At 44.4% G+C, this 20388-nt stretch overlaps 1 protein-coding gene across 1 annotated transcript; it reads left to right on the top strand.

The window, feature by feature from the left end:
- The first annotated feature begins 1062 nt into the window (after nucleotides 1–1062).
- LOC120555342 (chromatin target of PRMT1 protein-like) lies at nucleotides 1063–19915 on the top strand. Its single transcript, XM_039794007.1, has 5 exons — nucleotides 1063–1243; nucleotides 9953–10151; nucleotides 14983–15178; nucleotides 18226–18294; nucleotides 19455–19915. The coding sequence occupies exons 1-5, from the start codon at nucleotides 1167–1169 to the stop codon at nucleotides 19685–19687; spliced, it is 774 nt and encodes a 257-aa protein (XP_039649941.1). The 5' UTR covers nucleotides 1063–1166; the 3' UTR covers nucleotides 19688–19915.
- Nucleotides 19916–20388: the final 473 nt, after the last annotated feature.

Here is a 20388-nt window from a genome sequence, read left to right as displayed (position 1 = left end):
GAGCGAGGCAATGGCGGCGAAACCTTTTTAAAAAAAACAGTGAAACGTAATGTTTTTATAGTTTATCGTTAAAATTAAAACCCTTTACAGACCAGTGTTTAACACCCGTGAATCTTTGTGGTGTTTTCTCAAATTCGGCTGTAATTTGGAGCACAAAGCAGCCCTGTTTGTTCACTGAAAACACCTTTTTAACGGCTTTGGCTGCAGCGCATTGTGAAAGGCGCGTAGGATAAAGTTAACGCTTTCTACACGTTTCACTGCGCTGGTTGTGTTTTGGTTTGTGTGCCGAATTGTAAAGAAGTGTGTTTTCATCACAGAGGTTAGACCGCATGTTGTTAAACTCAAGGCCCGCGGGCAAAATCCGGGCCCCTCGCAGATTGTCATCTAATTTAGGTTTTACAATACATCTTGGCCCACCTGGTTTTTTGCTTACGCTTTTTGCTTCGCTTTTTTACTTTGTTGCCACTTTTTCTATTTTCCATTTCCCTTCCTTTTGCCACTTTTTTCAGCTTTTTTCTCTTCTACATTTTGTCATTTTTCTCTTTTTCACTTCCTTCTTTTCCATCCATTTTTTTTTTTGTTTTTTTTTTTTTTGTTTTTTTTTTTTTGCCTTTGCCACTATTTCTAATGTTTTTGCACTCTTTTCTGACGTTTTTGCCTCTTTGCCATTTTTTCCTCTTTCTAACGTTTTTGCCTCTTTTTCTGACGTTTTTGGCTCTTTTCTCTGACGTTGTTGCCTCTTTTTCTGACGTCATTTTTTGATGTTTTTGCCTCTTTTGTCTGACGTTTTTGGGGCGCTTCTTTTCTGTGATGGCTGAGGAACTTTCTCCTGACTGCTTTAGGACTTTATGTCGACCAAACTGTAAGTGAGAAGACTCTATGCAATCATACAGTCAAAGATATTTGACTTTTTTTGATTAAATAAAACCCTATCAATAAAGTAAACATGTCTGGCCCTTGATGTGATTCTTATTTTCCAGTGTGGCCCTCTGGGAAGTTGAGTTTGACCCCCCCCCCCCGGGTTAGCCTGATCCCGAGGTGTAGGTGCTCTCGGTGATTAAAGGGGGCCTTTGTCTTTGTTAATTAGCCCGCAGGTGAACCAGTTGACCCAGGTGACCCAGATTCGGCTCAGCTGTTCAGTGACTTGCAGCAGAAACAGGAAGCCGATGGATCCATCAAAACCAGAACCAGAACCAGCCTCTTTCTATCTGAGAAGTACCTCCACGCTCTCCCTCCATGAGCGGTGAGACAAACATTAAAGCACATTTTGGGGGGGAAATGTTTTTAGATTCAAAGCTCTGCGTGGAGCCTCCACAGAACCACGAGTCACACTTCAGAGCTACTTACCTGGTTCTTAAATAGTGTCTGAGTTAGGTTTGTCACAGACAGGCAGGCAGGCAGACACACACACACACGGACACACGCATAGGCCTGTCACGATAGTCAATAAATCAATTAATCGCACGATAAATAAAATAAAAATAATTTCCATTGGCATGCTTGTTTGTTGTCCTCGTCTCTCTCTACCAAAGAGACTGGAGGACCTCTCTCGGTTCCTTAGCGTAACGAGGAGTCAACCCTCTTGTCGGTCGCGTGGTCTTTGTGGGGGGGTGGGACTCCAGGCGGAGAGAGAGAGAGACACAGAGAGAGACAGACAATGCTAGTTCAGCGGTTCTCAAAGTGTGGGGCGCGCCCCACTGGTGGGGAATAGAGACGTGAAAGGTGGGGCGCGCCAAACGGGAGGAAATTTTCCCTTTTTTTTTTTTTGCACAATGCATTCGTTCTAACTTCCGACTTTTAGAAGCTGGATATATCATTTGTTGCGTGTAAATATAAATGTGGATAACGTTAGTGATAGTGACATGCTCGCTACAGTTGTGTTTCTAGAGATGAATCAGCAAAAACACGTTTTATTTCTCTGATTCACGGCTTTGTTCTAGCACCGCTGGGCGCTCTCTCTCTTCAGTCTCTCTCTATGTCTCTCCACCATGCACGCTCTCTCTCTTCAGTCTCTCTCTATGTCTCTCCACCACTTAGCAGCTCTCTCTCTTCAGTCTACTCTCTACTTTTCACTTCTCTCCCCCCTCCTCTACCTTCCTCTGTCTCCTCTTCTCCACCCTCCTCTTTCCCCATTTCTCTGCTCTCTATATCTCCCAGCATCTCTCTCTCCAGTCTCTCTCTATCTCTCTCACACTCTAGCTCTCTCTTCCATTCTCTCCTCTCTCACCACCCTTATCTCTCTTCCAGTCTCTCTCTACTCTCCTCACCGTATGGCTGTGTGCTCTCATCTCCATCTCATCCTCTACCACATACCTTACTCTCTCGCTCTTGCAGTCTCTCTCCTCTCTCTTCCACCATATGCTCTCTATATTGCGGTCTCTATATAACCCCCTCCACCTAGCCATCCTCTCCTCCATTGTGTCTCTCTATGCTCTCCACCTCAGCATGCTCTATGCCTTCGGTCTACCCCTATATATCTCCACCACCTATATATATCTATTCAGTCATACTCTCTTTCACCTTTTCATTTTCTCTCTCTGCCAGTGTCTCTCTATCTCTCTCCACCCTGCCACTCTCACTCTTCAGTCTCTCTCTATCTCTCTCCACCATGCCTGTCTCTCTTCAGTCTCTCTATGTCTCTCTCCACCATATTTCTCTCTCTCTCTTCAGTCTCTCTCTATCTCTCTCCACCATGCTCTCTCTCTCTCTTCCGGTCTCACTCTACTATTCTACCATCTCCTCTTCGGTCTCTCCCTATCTTTCTCTCCTATACCTCTCTCTCTTCAGTCTCTCTCTGTATTCTCTCCACCCTGCTGCTTTCTCTCTCTTCAGTCTCTCCTCCTCTCTCACCCTTGCTTTCTTTCTTCCATTTCTCTCTATATATATCCTGCATATAGCATATATATATATGGTCTCTCCCTATGTCTCTCCACCATATGGCTCCTACTATATTTCTATCTGTCTCTCTTCCACCATGCTCTGTCTCTCTTGGTCTTTCTCTCTGTCTCCTTTCTCTCCCTGTATAGCTCTCTTTGTCTGTGTCTCCACCGTAGCTCTCTATATATCTTCGATTCTTCCTGTCACCATGCCAGCGCCATATATTTCGATTATATATGTGATATGCTCACCGCTGGCAGCTCTGTTCGGTCTTATATGCAATATCACCGCTATGGCATGCTGCTGGGTCTCTGTATTATACTCACTTGAGATGGCGGCTGCTCTTCCGATTAACCGCCTGCACTTGGCAAATACTGTAACCGATTAACCATATACATGTCGCAGCATGGCGGCTTATATATCACTTTGGTCTTCTGCAATATGCTCCGCAGCATGGCGACATATGCCGGTCGCCACTCATCCTTATGCATAAGCGCCAAAACCGCCTGCTTTGATTCTTTCCTGCCATGCTCTTTCCTGCCGCCTTTCTCTGTTCGGTGCCAATATGCCTGCACCCAGCCTTGGCTGCCGTTCTTATGCTGCAGCCAGCCATATACCGCGCCATATGGCTACGGTCTTCTCTGTCTCTCACCGCCTTAGCGGCTCTTTCTCTCTTCGGGCCTATATGCCAATGCTCGCCACTTACAGCCATGGCGTATGCATATGTTTGATTATATAAATATGCCGCCGCGTATGGCATATATGGCACCGGTTATAACCTTAAATGTAACATGGCGTATATGTAACGGGATTAAACATAACCGCAGCAGTACCCTGCTCCACTTGCGTATGGCGGCAATATGGCTGGGATTAATATCGCCACTAACCGCAGCGAAAACCTTATATATGCCGTATTATGCCATAGCGCCCGGCGACCATATGGCTGGGATATATATGCGCAATGCTCACTGGCGACCTTATGGCTGGGATTAACCATGCGTATTATACCGGATGCCGCCATATAACCATATGCAGCCGCTGGCAACATATAGCTGCGGTATATGCCGCGCCAGCGACATTATATGGCTGCGGTCGCCACTTTCAATGCTGCTCCGCGTATGGCGTATATATGCCGGATTAACCATATACCTTGATATTATGCGTATGGCGACCTTATGCCAGCCAGCACCGGTTAACCACCTGTATATGCGCCATGCACTTGTATGGCGACACTATATGTTTGGGATTATATGCTGTCTTAGCATACTTGCAGCGAAAACGCTGTATGCTGGCTGGGTTAATATGCTGCAATGCTATACTCGCAGCGTAACATATATGGCACAGATTAATAACCGCCATGGCGGCTTAATATATATGGCTGCGATTAACCATATGCGCATGAAAACCATATGGCACCGATTCTTATGCAGCCATTAGCCATGTCGCGTATGGCGTATACCTTAACGTTAATATATACCCGTAACCACTTGCGTATGGCCGACAACATATATTGATTATGCTCCGTATTATAGCAGCATGGCGACCTTCTTAATTACGGTGTATAACCTTGCGTAGCGGCAACCAGCATAACGATTATATGCACCATATATGTCACTTAAAGCATGACTTATGCTCTGGGATGCTATATGCAATCTGCGTATGGCGTATATATGTTTGATTAACCATCGCCGCCGAAACCATATATACCGGTCATATATACCATGTCACTTGTGGCTTATATATGTTTGATTATATATGTGTCTGCTCCGCCGCCCGCCAGCGTATCTCTCTTTGCATATATGCAATATATGCGGCGGCTCTGCTGCTCGCGGGATTATTATGTCACCGTAAACATATGGCCGGTTATGTATAACCATGACATGGCGGCTTAATATTATGGGTCTTCATGATATGCTGCCGTAGCTGGCGTATATATATACGATTCTTAAGCCGTGCTCACGCCGCCTTAGCGACATATAGCACCGATTCATATATACCAATAACCTGCTCGCCGCCTTATATATATATTTCCGATTATATATACTGTATGGCTTTTTTGCCGTGGCATTATATATGCGATTATATATATACCATTATATGTCACCGTAGCGACCTGCTGGGGTGTATGCAATAACCACTTTGCTTGTAACCTTATGGCTTTGATTATACGTATTATTGGCTGCTTGCGTGGCGAAACCTGCTCCGGGATATATGCCGTATTATGTCGCGGCATGGCGGCTATATGTTCCGGTCTCCACCATGTCGCCACTTGTATGGCGGCTGCGATTAATACGTATTATGCCGCGCTGGCGTATATATTTTGTGGATGCTGCTGCGTATTCTCCGCCGTAGCGGCGTATATATAACGGTCTTTCACCAATATTATATATGCAGCGTATATGGCACCGTTATTAACCACGCTTTATGGCGTATATATATGGGATTATATGCTGTCTTTCTGCACTTGCGTATGGCGGCACCATATATGGCACCGATTATATGTGCTCGCAGCGCCCGAAACAACCATATGCCGGTCTTATGCTACGTATGCCGCGCCAATATATATATATTTCCGATTATATGCCTTGTAACCATATATATTTTAGGTGTATATGCGTGTATACGCCGTGCTGGCAAAACCATATATAACGGTTCTCTCTCTATCTCACGCTCCACCATATAGCCTACCATGCTTTCGGGCAGTTGTTGAGCTCCTCCGATGAGGATTTTAAAATGAATGTCATATCGTCTGTAACAGACGCGATGGAGGAATCTACACATCTCAGTTCTCCAGCGGCAGCCACCTGATGTAAACAAATTCAACCCAAGCGTTCTTTGGTGACGTGGTTGATTCTGTTACTGTTGATCATCTGTCCGACAATCTGATTGGTCCGAACAGATCCTGTTAGGACAATAATTTCTTCTCAACGGAGCGACTCCAGACCGAACTTCCCGACCTCGAATTTTGTGGGCGGGGCTAAGTTCGGCTGGCATCCAGGCTACATAACCACTGAAAACTGTCAAAAAAATCTAACCAGAAATGTGCTGATTGATCGTTGTTTTGGTACATTAAACCACGTTAGAAAGCCCATGAGAACCGTTGGGAGTCAACCCACAGCCGCTCCGCTGCCCTGCTGAAAATGTGAAGCAGAAACGCCTCAGATGTCAGATAACGTCCATAATAATTGGACTTTGGGTTCGATTTCCTGAAAGTTTTCAGTGGTTATGAGGAGCAATCATTGTTTACGTACATTAAACCAGGGTTTTTATGCATTAGTAAGCTACAGGACAACGTCTTTCAAACATGACCTGCGCGAAAGAGAAGAAACAAATAATGAATGCGTCATTGTACCGATCACTTCTGGAAATGTACTTCCAAATGCGTCTCTGTCCCCAGCACATTTCAAACCAAACTGACGCCCATGGACTTACACGTGTGTGTGTGTGTGTGTGTGTGTGTGTGTGTGTGTGTGTGTGTGTGTGTGTGTGTGTGTGTGTGTGTGTGTGTGTGTGTGTGTGTGTGTGACTATAAATGCAGCGCGTGTGAGAGCAAACCGTCCTTATAGCTTATTAGACCGATCCCCGAAATGTGTCAATGCAAAAAGGCTCATTGCAGCCACTAATACAGGGAGAATAGACCTTTCTTGCCAAATGGATTTCTTTTCCTTTTTTAACAGATTGCAAAGTGGCACTTTTATTTCTTTTCTATTTTTGAACTTGATTCAAATTTTGACACAGCTGCACTTTTATTTTCTTTATTTTTGAACTTGCTGTTATTTGATGTAGATAGTTAGTTGCATTTCGATACAACTTGTTACTTCAATAAATTGGAACATTTTAAGCTTGTTGCGTATTTCATTAGCATTGTGTTGGGGCGATGGGGGCAGGTGGGGCTTGAAAATTCCCCTTTGTCCAAAGTGGGGAATGACCGAAAAAGTTTGAGAACCACTGGTCTAGTTGACCCCACAGTCGCATCAGCTACAAGAGACAGAGACAGAGCGACAGGCTGCCGTTCATTTTCAACGGGAGGGGTATTATTAGCAAGGCGGGGGCCGAAATAGACCAGAAGTCTATTTTATGCAAATGCTGAGTGATGCCACAAAGCGACAGCCAATCGGAGTGAAGGCAGCGTGATGTAGGTCAGTGGCTCGAGTCGAAGAAAATAATTAAAGATGGCGGAGAACGCTTCAGGACATCTGGTATTTCTGTATCTGATATGTTTTGGCATTTTATCTCTTATATTTTGTTACTTTTATCGAGAAATAAATACTTTTAAATCCCAAAAGCATCGTTCTCGTGACTTAACGAGACCTCTGAAGTGAGTTTTAAGACGTGCTCGAAGGTAGCACCGGAGAAATTTCTGTTTACTGTTGCCAAGCAACCAGGAGTAGGCTATAGGCACGCCCCAGGAGCGCCCATCGAGCGAGTGCGTGTCGCTGACTTCAGTAGCTAATGGGACTGTGGGGTGAGAGTTGGAGCAGGGTTTCCCTAGATAAATATAGGGTGCTAGATAACTATAGGGTACTAGATAACTATAGGGTACTAGATAAATATAGGGTGCTAGATAACTATAGGGTACTAGATAAATATAGGGTGCTAGATAACTATAGGGTACTAGATAAATATAGGGTGCTAGATAAATCTAGGGTGCTAGATAAATATAGGGTACTAGATAAATATAGGGTGCTAGATAAATATAGGGTACTAGATAACTATAGGGTACTAGATAAATATAGGATACAGATAATAGGGTGCTATAGGGTGCTAGATAAATATGGACTAGATAAATATATGGGTCTAGATAAATATAGGGTGCTAGATAAATCTAGGTACTAGATAATAGGGTGCTAGTATTTGATAAAATAGGGTACTAGATAACTATAGGGTACTAGATAAATATAGGGTGCTAGATAACTATAGGGTGCTAGATAAATATAGGGTGCTAGATAACTATAGGGTACTAGATAAATATAGGGTGCTAGATAAATATAGGGTGCTAGATAAATATAGGGTGCTAGATAAATATAGGGATCTAGATAAATATAGGGATCTAGATAAATATAGGATGCTAGATAAATATAAATATAGGGTGCTAGATAAATATAGGGTACTAGATAAATATAGGGTGCTAGATAAATATAGGGTGCTAGATAAATATAAATATAGGGTACTAGATAAATATAGGGTACTAGATAAATATAGGATGCTAGATAAATATAGGGTGCTAGATAAATATAGGGTGCTAGATAAATATAAATATAGGGTACTAGATAAATATAGGGTGCTAGATAAATATAAATATAGGGTACTAGATAAATATAGGGTGCTAGATAAATATAGGGTACTAGATAAATATAGGGTGCTAGATAAATATAGGGTGCTAGATAAATATAGGGTGCTAGATAAATATAGGGTGCTAGATAAATATAGGGTACTAGATAAATATAGGGTGCTAGATAAATATAAATATAGGGTGCTAGATAAATATAAATATAGGGTACTAGATAAATATAAATATAGGGTGCTAGATAAATATAAATATAGGGTACTAGATAAATATAAATATAGGGTACTAGATAAATATACGGTACTAGATAAATATACGGTGCTAGATAGATATAAATATAGGGTGCTAGATAAATATAAATATAGGGTACTAGATAAATATAAATATAGGGTGCTAGATAGATATAAATATAGGGTACTAGATAAATATAAATATAGGGTACTAGATAAATATACGGTACTAGATAAATATACGGTGCTAGATAAATATACGGTGCTAGATAGATATAAATATAGGGTACTAGATAAATATAGGGTGCTAGATAAATATAGGGTACTAGATAAATATAGGGTACTAGATAAATATAGGGTGCTAGATAAATATAGGGTGCTAGATAAATATAGGGTACTAGATAAATATAGGGTACTAGATAAATATAGGGTACTAGATAAATATAGGGTGCTAGATAAATATAAATATAGGGTGCTAGATAAATATAGGGTGCTAGATAAATATAGGGTGCTAGATAAATATAAATATAGGGTGCTAGATAAATATAGGGTGCTAGATAAATATAGGGTGCTAGATAAATATAAATATAGGGTGCTAGATAAATATAAATATAGGGTGCTAGATAAATATAAATATAGGGTACTAGATAAATATAAATATAGGGTGCTAGATACATATAGGGTGCTAGATACATATAGGGTGCTAGATACATATAGGGTGCTAGATAAATATAGGGTGCTAGATAAATATAGGGTGCTAGATAAATATAGGGTGCTTGATAGGCTGCATGTGTCCGACAACGCACAGAACATTAACGGTACAAGCCTACACTGTCCGCTGACATGGAGTGTGGAAAATATATCAGAGTTGCTGTGTGTGTGTGTGTGTGTGTGTGTGTGTGTGTGTGTGTGTGTGTGTGTGTGTGTGTGTGTGTGTGTGTGTGTGTGTGTGTGTGTGTGTGTGTGTGTGTTGGTGTGTGTGTGTGTGTATACGCGCACGAAGCTCCGACCTGCAGAGGAGCAGAAGCCGCACCTTCGCCAAAATGAAGACTGAAAAAACAGAACTATTTTGGTACAAACATTTGCTCGCCATGTGCCAGATAGCCATATAGATAGATTTAATTCATTAATTATATTATTTAAATTTAATATTTAGTGTTAAATGTAGTACAGAGTCTGCAGTCTATCGCACAAACACTGGAGGAATGCTGCAAACTTTTGACAGCCAGCAGGCTATGAGTTACCTGGGAGACGACATACTAAAGAGATCAAAGACATGTTGGGGATATTTAAAATGTCTTCCAGTTCCAGTGTTAAATATTCTTTAGAAATAAAAGTGTATTGATCTTTGAAAAGGTGTACCTGCATTAGTATGCCATTATCATTATATTAGATGAAAATTGGTCTCTCGATGACAATATTATCGTTTATCGCAATAATTTCTGGGACAATTTATCGTCCAGTAAAATGTGTTATCGTGACAGGCCTAGTGACACCCTCTAGTCTGAATCACCAAAAACTCATTATGATGTCACTGAGTTCGTGTGTCTGTCTGCAGCTTCTCTCAGGTGCTGGTGGAGCAGCTGAACCGCTCCCAGAAGGTGACCTTTGACCCAGAGAAGGTGACCTTTGACCCCGAGAAGGTGACCTTTGACCCCGAGAAGGTGACCTCTGACCCCGTCCTGCTGCAGCAGAGAGGGGGGGGTAACCCAAAACGGGCTGTCATGTGGCGGAAGAAACTGCCGCGTAACCTGCCGGTGAGTTTCCTGACTCGGCGCCTTCTAGTGGTGGTGGTAGGAGATGCCTCCTCATTAGGGTGGTGGTAGGAGATACCTCCTCTAGTGGTGGTGGTAGGAGATACAGTGCCTTGCGAAAGTATTCGGCCCCCTTGAACGTTTCGACCTTTTGCCACATTTCAGGCCTCAAACATAAAGATATAAAACTGTAATTTTTTGTGAAGAATCAACAACAAGTGGGTCCCAATTATGAAGTGGAACGAAATTCATTGGCTATTTCAAACTTTTTTAACAAATAAAAAACTGAAAAAGTGGGCGTGCAAAATTATTCGCCCCTTTACTTTCAGTGCAGCAAACTCTCTCCAGAAGTTCAGTAAGGATCTCTGAATGATCCAATGTTGACCTAAATGACTAATGATCATAAATAGAATCCAGCTGTGTGTAATCAAGTCTCCGTAAATGCACCTGCTCTGTGATAGTCTCAGAGGTCCATGTAAAGCGCAGAGAGCATCATGAAGAACAAGGAACACACCGGCCAGGTCCGAGATACTGTTGTGGAGAAGTTTAAAGCCGGATTGGATACAAAAAGATTTCGCACGGAGCTTTAAACATCCCAAGGAGCACTGTGCAAGCGATAATATTGAAATGGAAGGAGTATCAGACCACTACAAATCTACGAAGACCGGCCGTCCCTCTAAACTTTCAGCTCATACAATGAGAAGACTGATCAGAGATGCAGCCAAGAGGCCCATGATCACTCTGGATGAACTGCAGAGATCTACAGCTGAGGTGGGAGACTCTGTCCATAGGACAACAATCAGTCGTATACTGCACAAATCTGGCCTTTATGGAAGAGTGGCAAGAAGAAAGCCATTTCTTAAAGATATCCATAAAAGTTTCGTTTAAAAGTTTGCCAAAAGCCACCTGGGAGACACACCAAACATGTGGAAGAAGGTGCTGTGGTCAGATGAAACCAAAATCAAACTTTTTGGCAACAATGCAAAACGTTATGTTTGGCGTAAAAAGCAACACAGCTCATCACCCTGAACACACCATCCCCACTGTCAAACATGGTGGTGACAGCATCATGGTTTGGGCCTGCTTTTCTTCAGCAGGGACAGGGAAGATGGTTAAAATTGATGGGAAGATGGATGGAGCCAAAGACAGGACCATTCTGGAAGAAAACCTGATGGAGTCTGCAAAAGACCTGAGACTGGGACGGAGATTAGTCTTCCAACAAGACAATGATCCAAAACATAAAGCAAAATCTACAATGGAATGGTTCACAAATAAACATATCCAGGTGTTAGAATGGCCAAGTCAAAGTCCAGACCTGAATCCAATCGAGAATCTGTGGAAAGAACTGAAAACTGCTGTTCACAAACGCTCTCCATCCAACCTCACTGAGCTCGAGCTGTTTTGCAAGGAGGAATGGGCAAAAATGTCAGTCTCTCGATATGCAAAACTGATAGAGACATACCCCAAGCGACTTACAGCTGTAATCGCAGCAAAAGGTGGCGCTACAAAGTATTAACTTAAGGGGGCTGAATAATTTTGCACGCCCAATATTTCAGTTTTTTATTTGTTTAAAAGGTTTGAAATATCCAATAAATTTCGTTCCACTTCATGATTGTGTCCCACTTGTTGTTGATTCTTCACAAAAAATTACAGTTTTATATCTTTATGTTTGAGGCCTGAAATGTGGCAAAAGGTCGAAAAGTTCAAGGGGGCTGAATACTTTCGCAAGGCACTGTACCTCCTCATTAGGGTGGTGGCAGGAGATACCTCCTCTAGTGGTGGTATGAGATGCCTCCTCATTAGGGTGGTGGCAGGAGATACCTCCTCTAGTGGTGGTATGAGATACCTCCTCTAGTGGTGGTAGGAGATACCTCCTCTAGTGGTGGCAGGAGATACCTCCTCATTAGGGTGGTGGCAGGAGATACCACCTCTAGTGGTGGTATGAGATACCTCCTCTAGTGGTGGTAGGAGATACCTCCTCATTAGGGTGGTGGCAGGAGATACCACCTCTAGTGGTGGTATGAGATACCTCCTCTAGTGGTGGTATGAGATACCTCCTCTAGTGGTGGTATGAGATGCCTCCTCATTAGGGTGGTGGCAGGAGATACCTCCTCTAGTGGTGGCAGGAGATGCCTCCTCATTAGGGTGGTGGCAGGAGATACCTCCTCTAGTGGTGGCAGGAGATGCCTCCTCTAGTGGTGGCAGGAGATGCCTCATTAGGGTGGTGGCAGGAGATACCTCCTCTAGTGGTGGTAGGAGATACCTCCTCTAGTGGTGGCAGGAGATACCTCCTCTAGTGGTGGCAGGAGATGCCTCCTCATTAGGGTGGTGGCAGGAGATACCTCCTCTAGTGGTGGCAGGAGATGCCTCCTCATTAGGGTGGTGGCAGGAGATACCTCCTCTAGTGGTGGCAGGAGATACCTCCTCTAGTGGTGGCAGGAGATGCCTCCTCATTAGGGTGGTGGCAGGAGATACCTCCTCTAGTGGTGGCAGGAGATACCTCCTCTAGTGGTGGTATGAGATACCTCCTCTAGTGGTGGTAGGAGATACCTCCTCTAGTGGTGGCAGGAGATACCTCCTCATTAGGGTGGTGGCAGGAGATACCACCTCTAGTGGTGGTATGAGATACCTCCTCTAGTGGTGGTAGGAGATACCTCCTCATTAGGGTGGTGGCAGGAGATACCACCTCTAGTGGTGGTATGAGATACCTCCTCTAGTGGTGGTATGAGATACCTCCTCTAGTGGTGGTATGAGATGCCTCCTCATTAGGGTGGTGGCAGGAGATACCTCCTCTAGTGGTGGCAGGAGATGCCTCCTCATTAGGGTGGTGGCAGGAGATACCTCCTCTAGTGGTGGCAGGAGATGCTTCCTCTAGTGGTGGCAGGAGATGCCTCATTAGGGTGGTGGCAGGAGATACCTCCTCTAGTGGTGGTAGGAGATACCTCCTCTAGGTGGTGGCATGGAGATACCTCCTCTAGTGGTGGCAGGAGATACCTCCTCATTAGGGTGTAGCAAGATACATTTTCTGTGGTGGCAAGGAGATGCCCCTCATTAGGGTGGTGGTAGGAGAATGTACCTCCCTAGTGGTGGTAGGAGATATCCTCCTCATTAGGATGGTGGTAGGAGATACCTCCTCTAGTGGTGGTAGGAGATACCTCATTAGGGTGGTGGCAGGAGATACCTCCTCTAGTGGTGGTAGGAGATACCTCATTAGGATGGTGGTAGGAGATACCTCCTCTAGTGGTGGTAGGAGATACCTCCTCATTAGGGTGGTGGCAGGAGATACCTCCTCTAGTGGTGGTAGGAGATACCTCCTCTAGTGGTGGCAGGAGATGCCTCCTCTAGTGGTGGTAGGAGATGCCTCCTCTAGTGGTGGTAGGAGATGCCTCCTCATTAGGGTGGTGGTAGGAGATGCCTCCTCTAGTGGTGGTAGGAGATGCCGCCTCATTAGGGTGGTGGTAGGAGATACCACCTCATTAGTGTGGTGGTAGGAGATACCTCCTCTAGTGTTGGTATGAGATGCCTCCTCATTAGGATGGTGGTAGGAGATACCTCCTCTAGTGGTGGTAGGAGATACCTCCTCATTAGGATGGTGGTAGGAGATACCTCCTCATTAGGGTGGTGGCAGGAGATACCTCCTCTAGTGGTGGTAGGAGATACCTCTTCTAGTGGTGGTATGAGATACCTCCTCATTAGGGTGGTGGTAGGAGATACCTCCTCATTAGGGTGGTGGTAGGAGATACCTCCTCATTAGGGTGGTGGCAGGAGATACCTCCTCTAGTGGTGGTAGGAGATACCTCCTCTAGTGGTGGTAGGAGATACCTCCTCATTAGGGTGGTGGTATGAGATACCTCCTCTAGTGGTGGCAGGAGATTCCTCCTCTAGTGGTGGTAGGAGATACCTCCTCTAGTGGTGGCAGGAGATACATCCTCCACACACACACACACCCAGACACACCTATACATACACACACACACAACACACACACATATACACACACACATATACACACACGCGCACGCACACACAGACACACACACTGAGCTCTCTTAAAGGAGCAGCAGCACCATTTTACAACAAATGTCTCATCACACTGATGTGTCCGAGCCCGGCCCGGCCTGTCTGGTACCGTTGGGTTCAGGTTCCGTTGGGTTCAGGTCCCGTTGGGTTCAGGTCCCATTGGGTTCAGGTCCCATTGGGTTCAGGTACTGTTGGGTTCAGGTACTGTTGGGTTCGGGTCCCGTTGGGTTCAGGTCCCGTTGGGTTCAGGTACCGTTGGGTTCAGGTACCGTTGGGTTCAGGTCCCATTGGGTTCAGGTCCCGTTGGGTTCAGGTACTGTCGGGTTCGGGTTCCGTTGGGTTCAGGTTCTGGGTTCAGGTACTGTTGGGTTCGGGTCCCGTTGGGTTCAGGTCCCGTTGGGTTCAGGTCCCGTTGGGTTCAGGTTCTGTCGGGTTCGGGTTCCGTCGGGTTCGGGTTCCGTCGGGTTCAGGTTCCGTTGAGTTCAGGTTCCGTTGGGTTCAGGTACTGTTGGGTTCAGGTACTGTCGGGTTCGGGTTCCGTCGGGTTCAGGTTCTGTTGAGTTCAGGTCCCGTTGAGTTCAGGTCCCGTTGAGTTCAGGTTCTGTTGGGTTCAGGTACTGTCGGGTTCAGGTTCCGTTGGGTTCAGGTTCTGTTGGGTTCAGGTACTGTCGGGTTCAGGTTCCGTTGGGTTCAGGTACTGTTGGTACCACCACTGTAGTCCTGATATCTAAACCAGAGAAGGTGACGGTGGCGGTTTTAAACGCGTGGTTAACGTTGTCCTAACCCGTCCTGGTTCCCCCCCTGAATGACCCAGGGCCCGGTTCTGGCCCAGACCCAGGGCCCGGTTCTGGGGCTGAGGCGGCGCCGGAGGAGGAGGAGGCGGAGAGCCGTCTGGACCCGTCTGGGCGGGCCTCTGCTGACTCGGCGCCTCCCGACCGGCAGACTCCGCGGCTTCTGGAGCTTCACCAACAAGTACCGGTGGAGACCCGGCTTCACCTGCACCGACAGGGGTGAGTACCAGGGGAGGCTCGGACAGCTGTATCCAGTTACCTGTTGTGTAGTTACCTGTGTTGTCTAGTTACCTGTATAGTTACCTGTTGTGTAGTTACCTCTGTGTAGTTACCTGTTGTGTAGTTACCTGTGTTGTCTAGTTACCTGTATAGTTACCTGTTGTGTAGTTACCTCTGTGTAGTTACTTGTTGTGTAGTTACCTGTGTTGTCTAGTTACCTGTATAGTTACCTGTTGTGTAGTTACCTCTGTGTAGTTACCTGTTGTGTAGTTACCTGTGTTGTCTAGTTACCTGTATAGTTACCTGTTGTGTAGTTACCTCTGTGTAGTTACCTGTTGTGTAGTTACCTGTGTTGTCTAGTTACCTGTATAGTTACCTGTTGTGTAGTTACCTCTGTGTAGTTACCTGTTGTGTAGTTACCTGTTGTGTAGTTACCTGTGTTGTGTATTTATCGGTGTTGTCTAGTTACCTGTCTAGTTACCTGTGTTGTGTAGTTACCTGCATAGTTACCTGTGTGTAGTTACCTGTGTTGTGTAGTTACCATGTTGTGTATTTAGTAAGGGTGTGACGAGATCTCGTTTTACGTGGTCCCGCGAGATCTCGCGTGACGAGATTTCTCGTCGAGGTGAAAAGAGTGAAAGAGTGACAGACAAGACGAACACAATATTTAAACATTGTAAGAAAGAAATGCCGTACTACTAACTACTGCTTAGTAGAGAGCTGTGGTGGTGCTGTGAGTGTTTCTGCATAGTGCTCGTGTTAGCCGCGGTATACGGCATTTCTTTCTTACAATGTTTACATATTGTGTCTCGCTTGTCTGTCACTCTTCGCCGCCATTATTCCCGCAGGAAAACCAAAATGTTGCCACACAAATGATTTAAAAGTGGCAGGGGATATTCAATAGTAATTCCACGCTCCATCACGCTGACATCACATCGCGCCCGCGACAACTTTTCACCTCGACGAGAAATCTCGTCTCGTTCTCATGAACCCAACTGCGGATGTGTCTCGCTCTCGTGGAGTAAGCGGCCCGGTCACACCCCTAGCTTGTAACCTTGGTTCTCTGAGTAAAGACTATTTTTCCCAGTCATATTTCTTAACTGAAGTTTTCTTTAAATTAGTGTTAAAATCGCGTCTCGCTCTCGTGACCCCAATCTCGTGTCTCGTCTTGTCTCGTGAGCGAGTGTCTCCTCACACCCCTAGTATTTATCTGTGTTGTGTAGTTTCCTGTGTTGTGTAGTTACGTGTGTGCTTCCTGTGTAGTTATCTGTGTGTAGTTACCTGTGTGTAGTTATCTGTGTGTAGTTACCTGTGTGTAGTTACCTGTGTGTAGTTACCTGTGTTGTGTAGTTACCTGTGTTGTGTAGTTACCTGTGTTGTGTAGTTACCTGTGTTGTGTAGTTACTTGTGTAGTTACCTGTGTTGTGTAGTTACCTGTGTAGTTACCATGTTGTGTATTTATCTGTGTTGTCTAGTTACCTGTGTTGTGTAGTTACGTGTGTGCTTCCTGTGTAGTTATCTGTGTGTAGTTACCTGTGTGTAGTTACCTGTGTGTAGTTACCTGTGTTGTGTAGTTACCTGTGTTGTGTAGTTACCTGTGTTGTGTAGTTACCTGTGTAGTTACCATGTTGTGTATTTATCTGTGTTGTCTAGTTACCTGTATAGTTACCTGAGTTGTGTAGTTACCTGTGTGTAGTTACCTGTGTTGTGTAGTTACCTGTGTGTAGTTACCTGTGTGTGCTTCCTGTGTAGTTACCTGTGTTGTGTAGTTACCTGTGTGTGCTTCCTGTGTAGTTACCTGTGTGTAGTTACCTGTGTAGTTCCCTGTGTTGTGTAGTTCCCTGTGTAGTTACCTGTGTTGTGTAGTTACCTGTGTTGTGTAGTTACCTGTGTAGTTACCTGTGTTGTGTAGTTACCTGTGTGTAGTTACCTGTGTAGTTACCTGTGTTGTGTAGTTACCTGTGTGTGCTTCCTGTGTAGTTACCTGTGTGTAGTTACCTGTGTAGTTCCCTGTGTTGTGTAGTTCCCTGTGTAGTTACCTGTGTTGTGTAGTTACCTGTGTAGTTACCTGTGTAGTTACCTGTGTTGTGTAGTTACCTGTGTAGTTACCTGTGTTGTGTAGTTACCTGTGTGTAGTTACCTGTGTTGTGTAGTTACCTGTGTAGTTACCTGTGTTGTGTAGTTACCTGTGTTGTGTAGTTACCTGTGTAGTTACCTGTGTGTAGTTACCATGTTGTGTATTTATCTGTGTTGTCTAGTTACCTGTATAGTTACCTGTGTTGTCTAGTTACCTGTATAGTTACCTGTGTTGTGTAGTTACCTGTGTAGTTACCTGTGTGTAGTTACCATGTTGTGTATTTATCTGTGTTGTCTAGTTACCTGTGTTGTGTAGTTACCTGTGTGTAGTTACCTGTGTTGTGTAGTTACCTGTGTTGTGTAGTTACCTGTGTGTGCTTCCTGTGTAGTTACCTGTGTAGTTACCTGTGTAGTTACCTGTGTTGTGTAGTTCCCTGTGTAGTTACCTGTGTTGTGTAGTTACCTGTGTAGTTACCTGTGTTGTGTAGTTACCTGTGTTGTGTAGTTACCTGTGTGTAGTTACCTGTGTAGTTACCTGTGTTGTGTAGTTACCTGTGTGTAGTTACCTGTGTAGTTACCTGTGTTGTGTAGTTACCTGTGTGTAGTTACCTGTGTAGTTACCTGTGTGTAGTTACCTGTGTTGTGTAGTTACCTGTGTTGTGTAGTTACCTGTGTAGTTACCTGTGTTGTGTAGTTACCTGTGTTGTGTAGTTACCTGTGTAGTTACCTGTGTGTAGTTACCTGTGTAGTTACCTGTGTTGTGTAGTTACCTGTGTTGTGTAGTTTCCTGTGTTGTGTAGTTACCTGTGTTGTGTAGTTTCCTGTGTTGTGTAGTTACCTGTGTGTGCTTCCTGTGTAGTTACCTGTGTGTAGTTACCTGTGTTGTGTAGTTACCTGTGTGTGCTTCCTGTGTAGTTACCTGTGTGTAGTTACCTGTGTTGTGTAGTTACCTGTGTGTGCTTCCTGTGCAGGACGACGTAACCTTCACAGTCGACTCGGTCCCCTCCTGAGGAAGAGAAACCTCCAGAAACTGACTACAGGTCAGTTTATCAACAGTTTCAGATTACATTTTCACATTTACACTCGTTAAACATCTAATAGAGCTCTGTGAAAGGGTAACTGCAGGGTTTCTTTTTCCAACCTGGACTCTCTGTCTCCATGTTTGTGTGTCAGATGGATCAACAATCTCTGAAACTGGTCCAGTATTAAACCAGAACCGAGCTGTAATGTAACCCTACAGGACTAATGTTCAGCAGCAGTCAGAGTCCACTTAAAGTTCTGTTGTTGCTGCTGACAGACTCAAACAGCCCCGAAATCACCATCACCAAACTCCACCAGACTCCATGTAAATAATCAGGACTTTTATCATCGTAAAACACACTTCATTCAAAGTGGACAGAAACTAAATAAAACTACCAAAAGTCATCTTGGTTCATCTTTCCACTGTTCCAACAATCACCACTCTGGTTTGGTTGAAATAAACCCTTAATTCACCCATTTACATGTGGAGATATGCTGGCTCTATACACGCTAAAAGTCCTGATTATTTACATGGAGTCTGGTGGAGATATGCTGGCTCTATACATGCTAAAAGTCCTGATTATTTACATGGAGTCTGGTGGAGATATGCTGGCTCTATACACGCTAAAAGTCCTGATTATTTACATGGAGTCTGGTGGAGATATGCTGGCTCTATACACGCTAAAAGTCCTGATTATTTACATGGAGTCTGGTGGAGATATGCTGGCTCTATACACACTAAAGTCCTGATTATTTACATGGAGTCTGTTGGAGATATGCTGGCTCTATACACGCTAAAAGTCCTGATTATTTACATGGAGTCTGGTGGAGATATGCTGGCTCCATACACGCTAAAAGTCCTGATTATTTACATGGAGTCTGGTGGAGATATGCTGGCTCTATACACGCTAAAAGTCCTGATTATTTACATGGAGTCTGGTGGAGATATGCTGGCTCTATACACACTAAAAGTCCTGATTATTTACATGGAGTCTGGTGGAGATATGCTGGCTCTATACACGCTAAAAGTCCTGATTATTTACATGGAGTCTGGTGGGACCAATTTCAGAGATTGTTGTTCCCATCACTTAGTCACAAAAAGATGGGAAAATAGGCGACAAAATCCTTTTAAAGGTTTTTAGCCAGAGTGATCAGCTGTTTGTTGATGTTTCCTCTGCAGGACGTACAAACCTCCAAAGGGGCGGGGCCACAGCCTCCAGGGGGCGTGGCTGGAGCAAAGGCCCCGTACCAACCAGGAAGCAGCTGGACGCACAGCTGGACGAGTACATGTCTCTGTCCCGGAGCCGATTGGACAAGCAGCTGGACGATTACATGTCGATGTCCAAGAGCCATCTGGACGCTCAGCTGGACGAGTACATGTCGATGGCCGGGCAGGCGCCCTGGGACTACTAACACCGTTAACGTTTGGTTTCATAAGTTGATTTAGGAGCCTTTTCAGAGGCTGTTACAGTTCAGTTTAGCCCAGGAAAAAGTGAGCGTCATATACAGCCACGACAGTTAAGTTTAAACACCAAAAGGGCTAATTAAAGGGCTAGTTAAAGAGTTACTTTGGTTCCTTATAACGTGGACTCTATGTTCCCATGTTTTCATGTGTCTGAGTGACTGATGTAAATAATCAGGATTTATAATCAACTTTTATATAATCAGGTTTTAAGCGTATATACCTTTATTTAACCACCAGACTTCCATGTAAATAATCAGGACTTTTAGTGTGTATAGAGCCAGCATATCTCCACATGTAAATGGGTGAATTAAGGGTTTATTTCAACCAAACCAGAGTGGTGATTGTTGGAACAGTGGAAAGATGAACCAAGACGGCTTTTGGTAGTTTTATTTAGTTTCTGTCCACTTTGAATGAAGTGTGTTTTACGATGATAAAAGTCCTGATTATTTACATGGAGTCTGGTGGAGATATGCTGGCTCTATACACACTAAAAGTCCTGATTATTTACATGGAGTCTGGTGGAGATATGCTGGCTCTATACACGCTAAAAGTCCTGATTATTTACATGGAGTCTGGTGGAGATATGCTGGCTCTATACACGCTAAAAGTCCTGATTATTTACATGGAGTCTGGTGGAGATATGCTGGCT

The sequence above is a fragment of the Perca fluviatilis genome, unplaced genomic scaffold, assembly GCF_010015445.1.
Source record: "Perca fluviatilis unplaced genomic scaffold, GENO_Pfluv_1.0 PFLUV_unplaced_scaf_80, whole genome shotgun sequence".
Lineage (NCBI taxonomy): Eukaryota > Metazoa > Chordata > Actinopteri > Perciformes > Percidae > Perca > Perca fluviatilis.
Note: the sequence above shows the minus strand (reverse complement) of the source record. Positions and strands in the feature narration are given on the sequence as shown.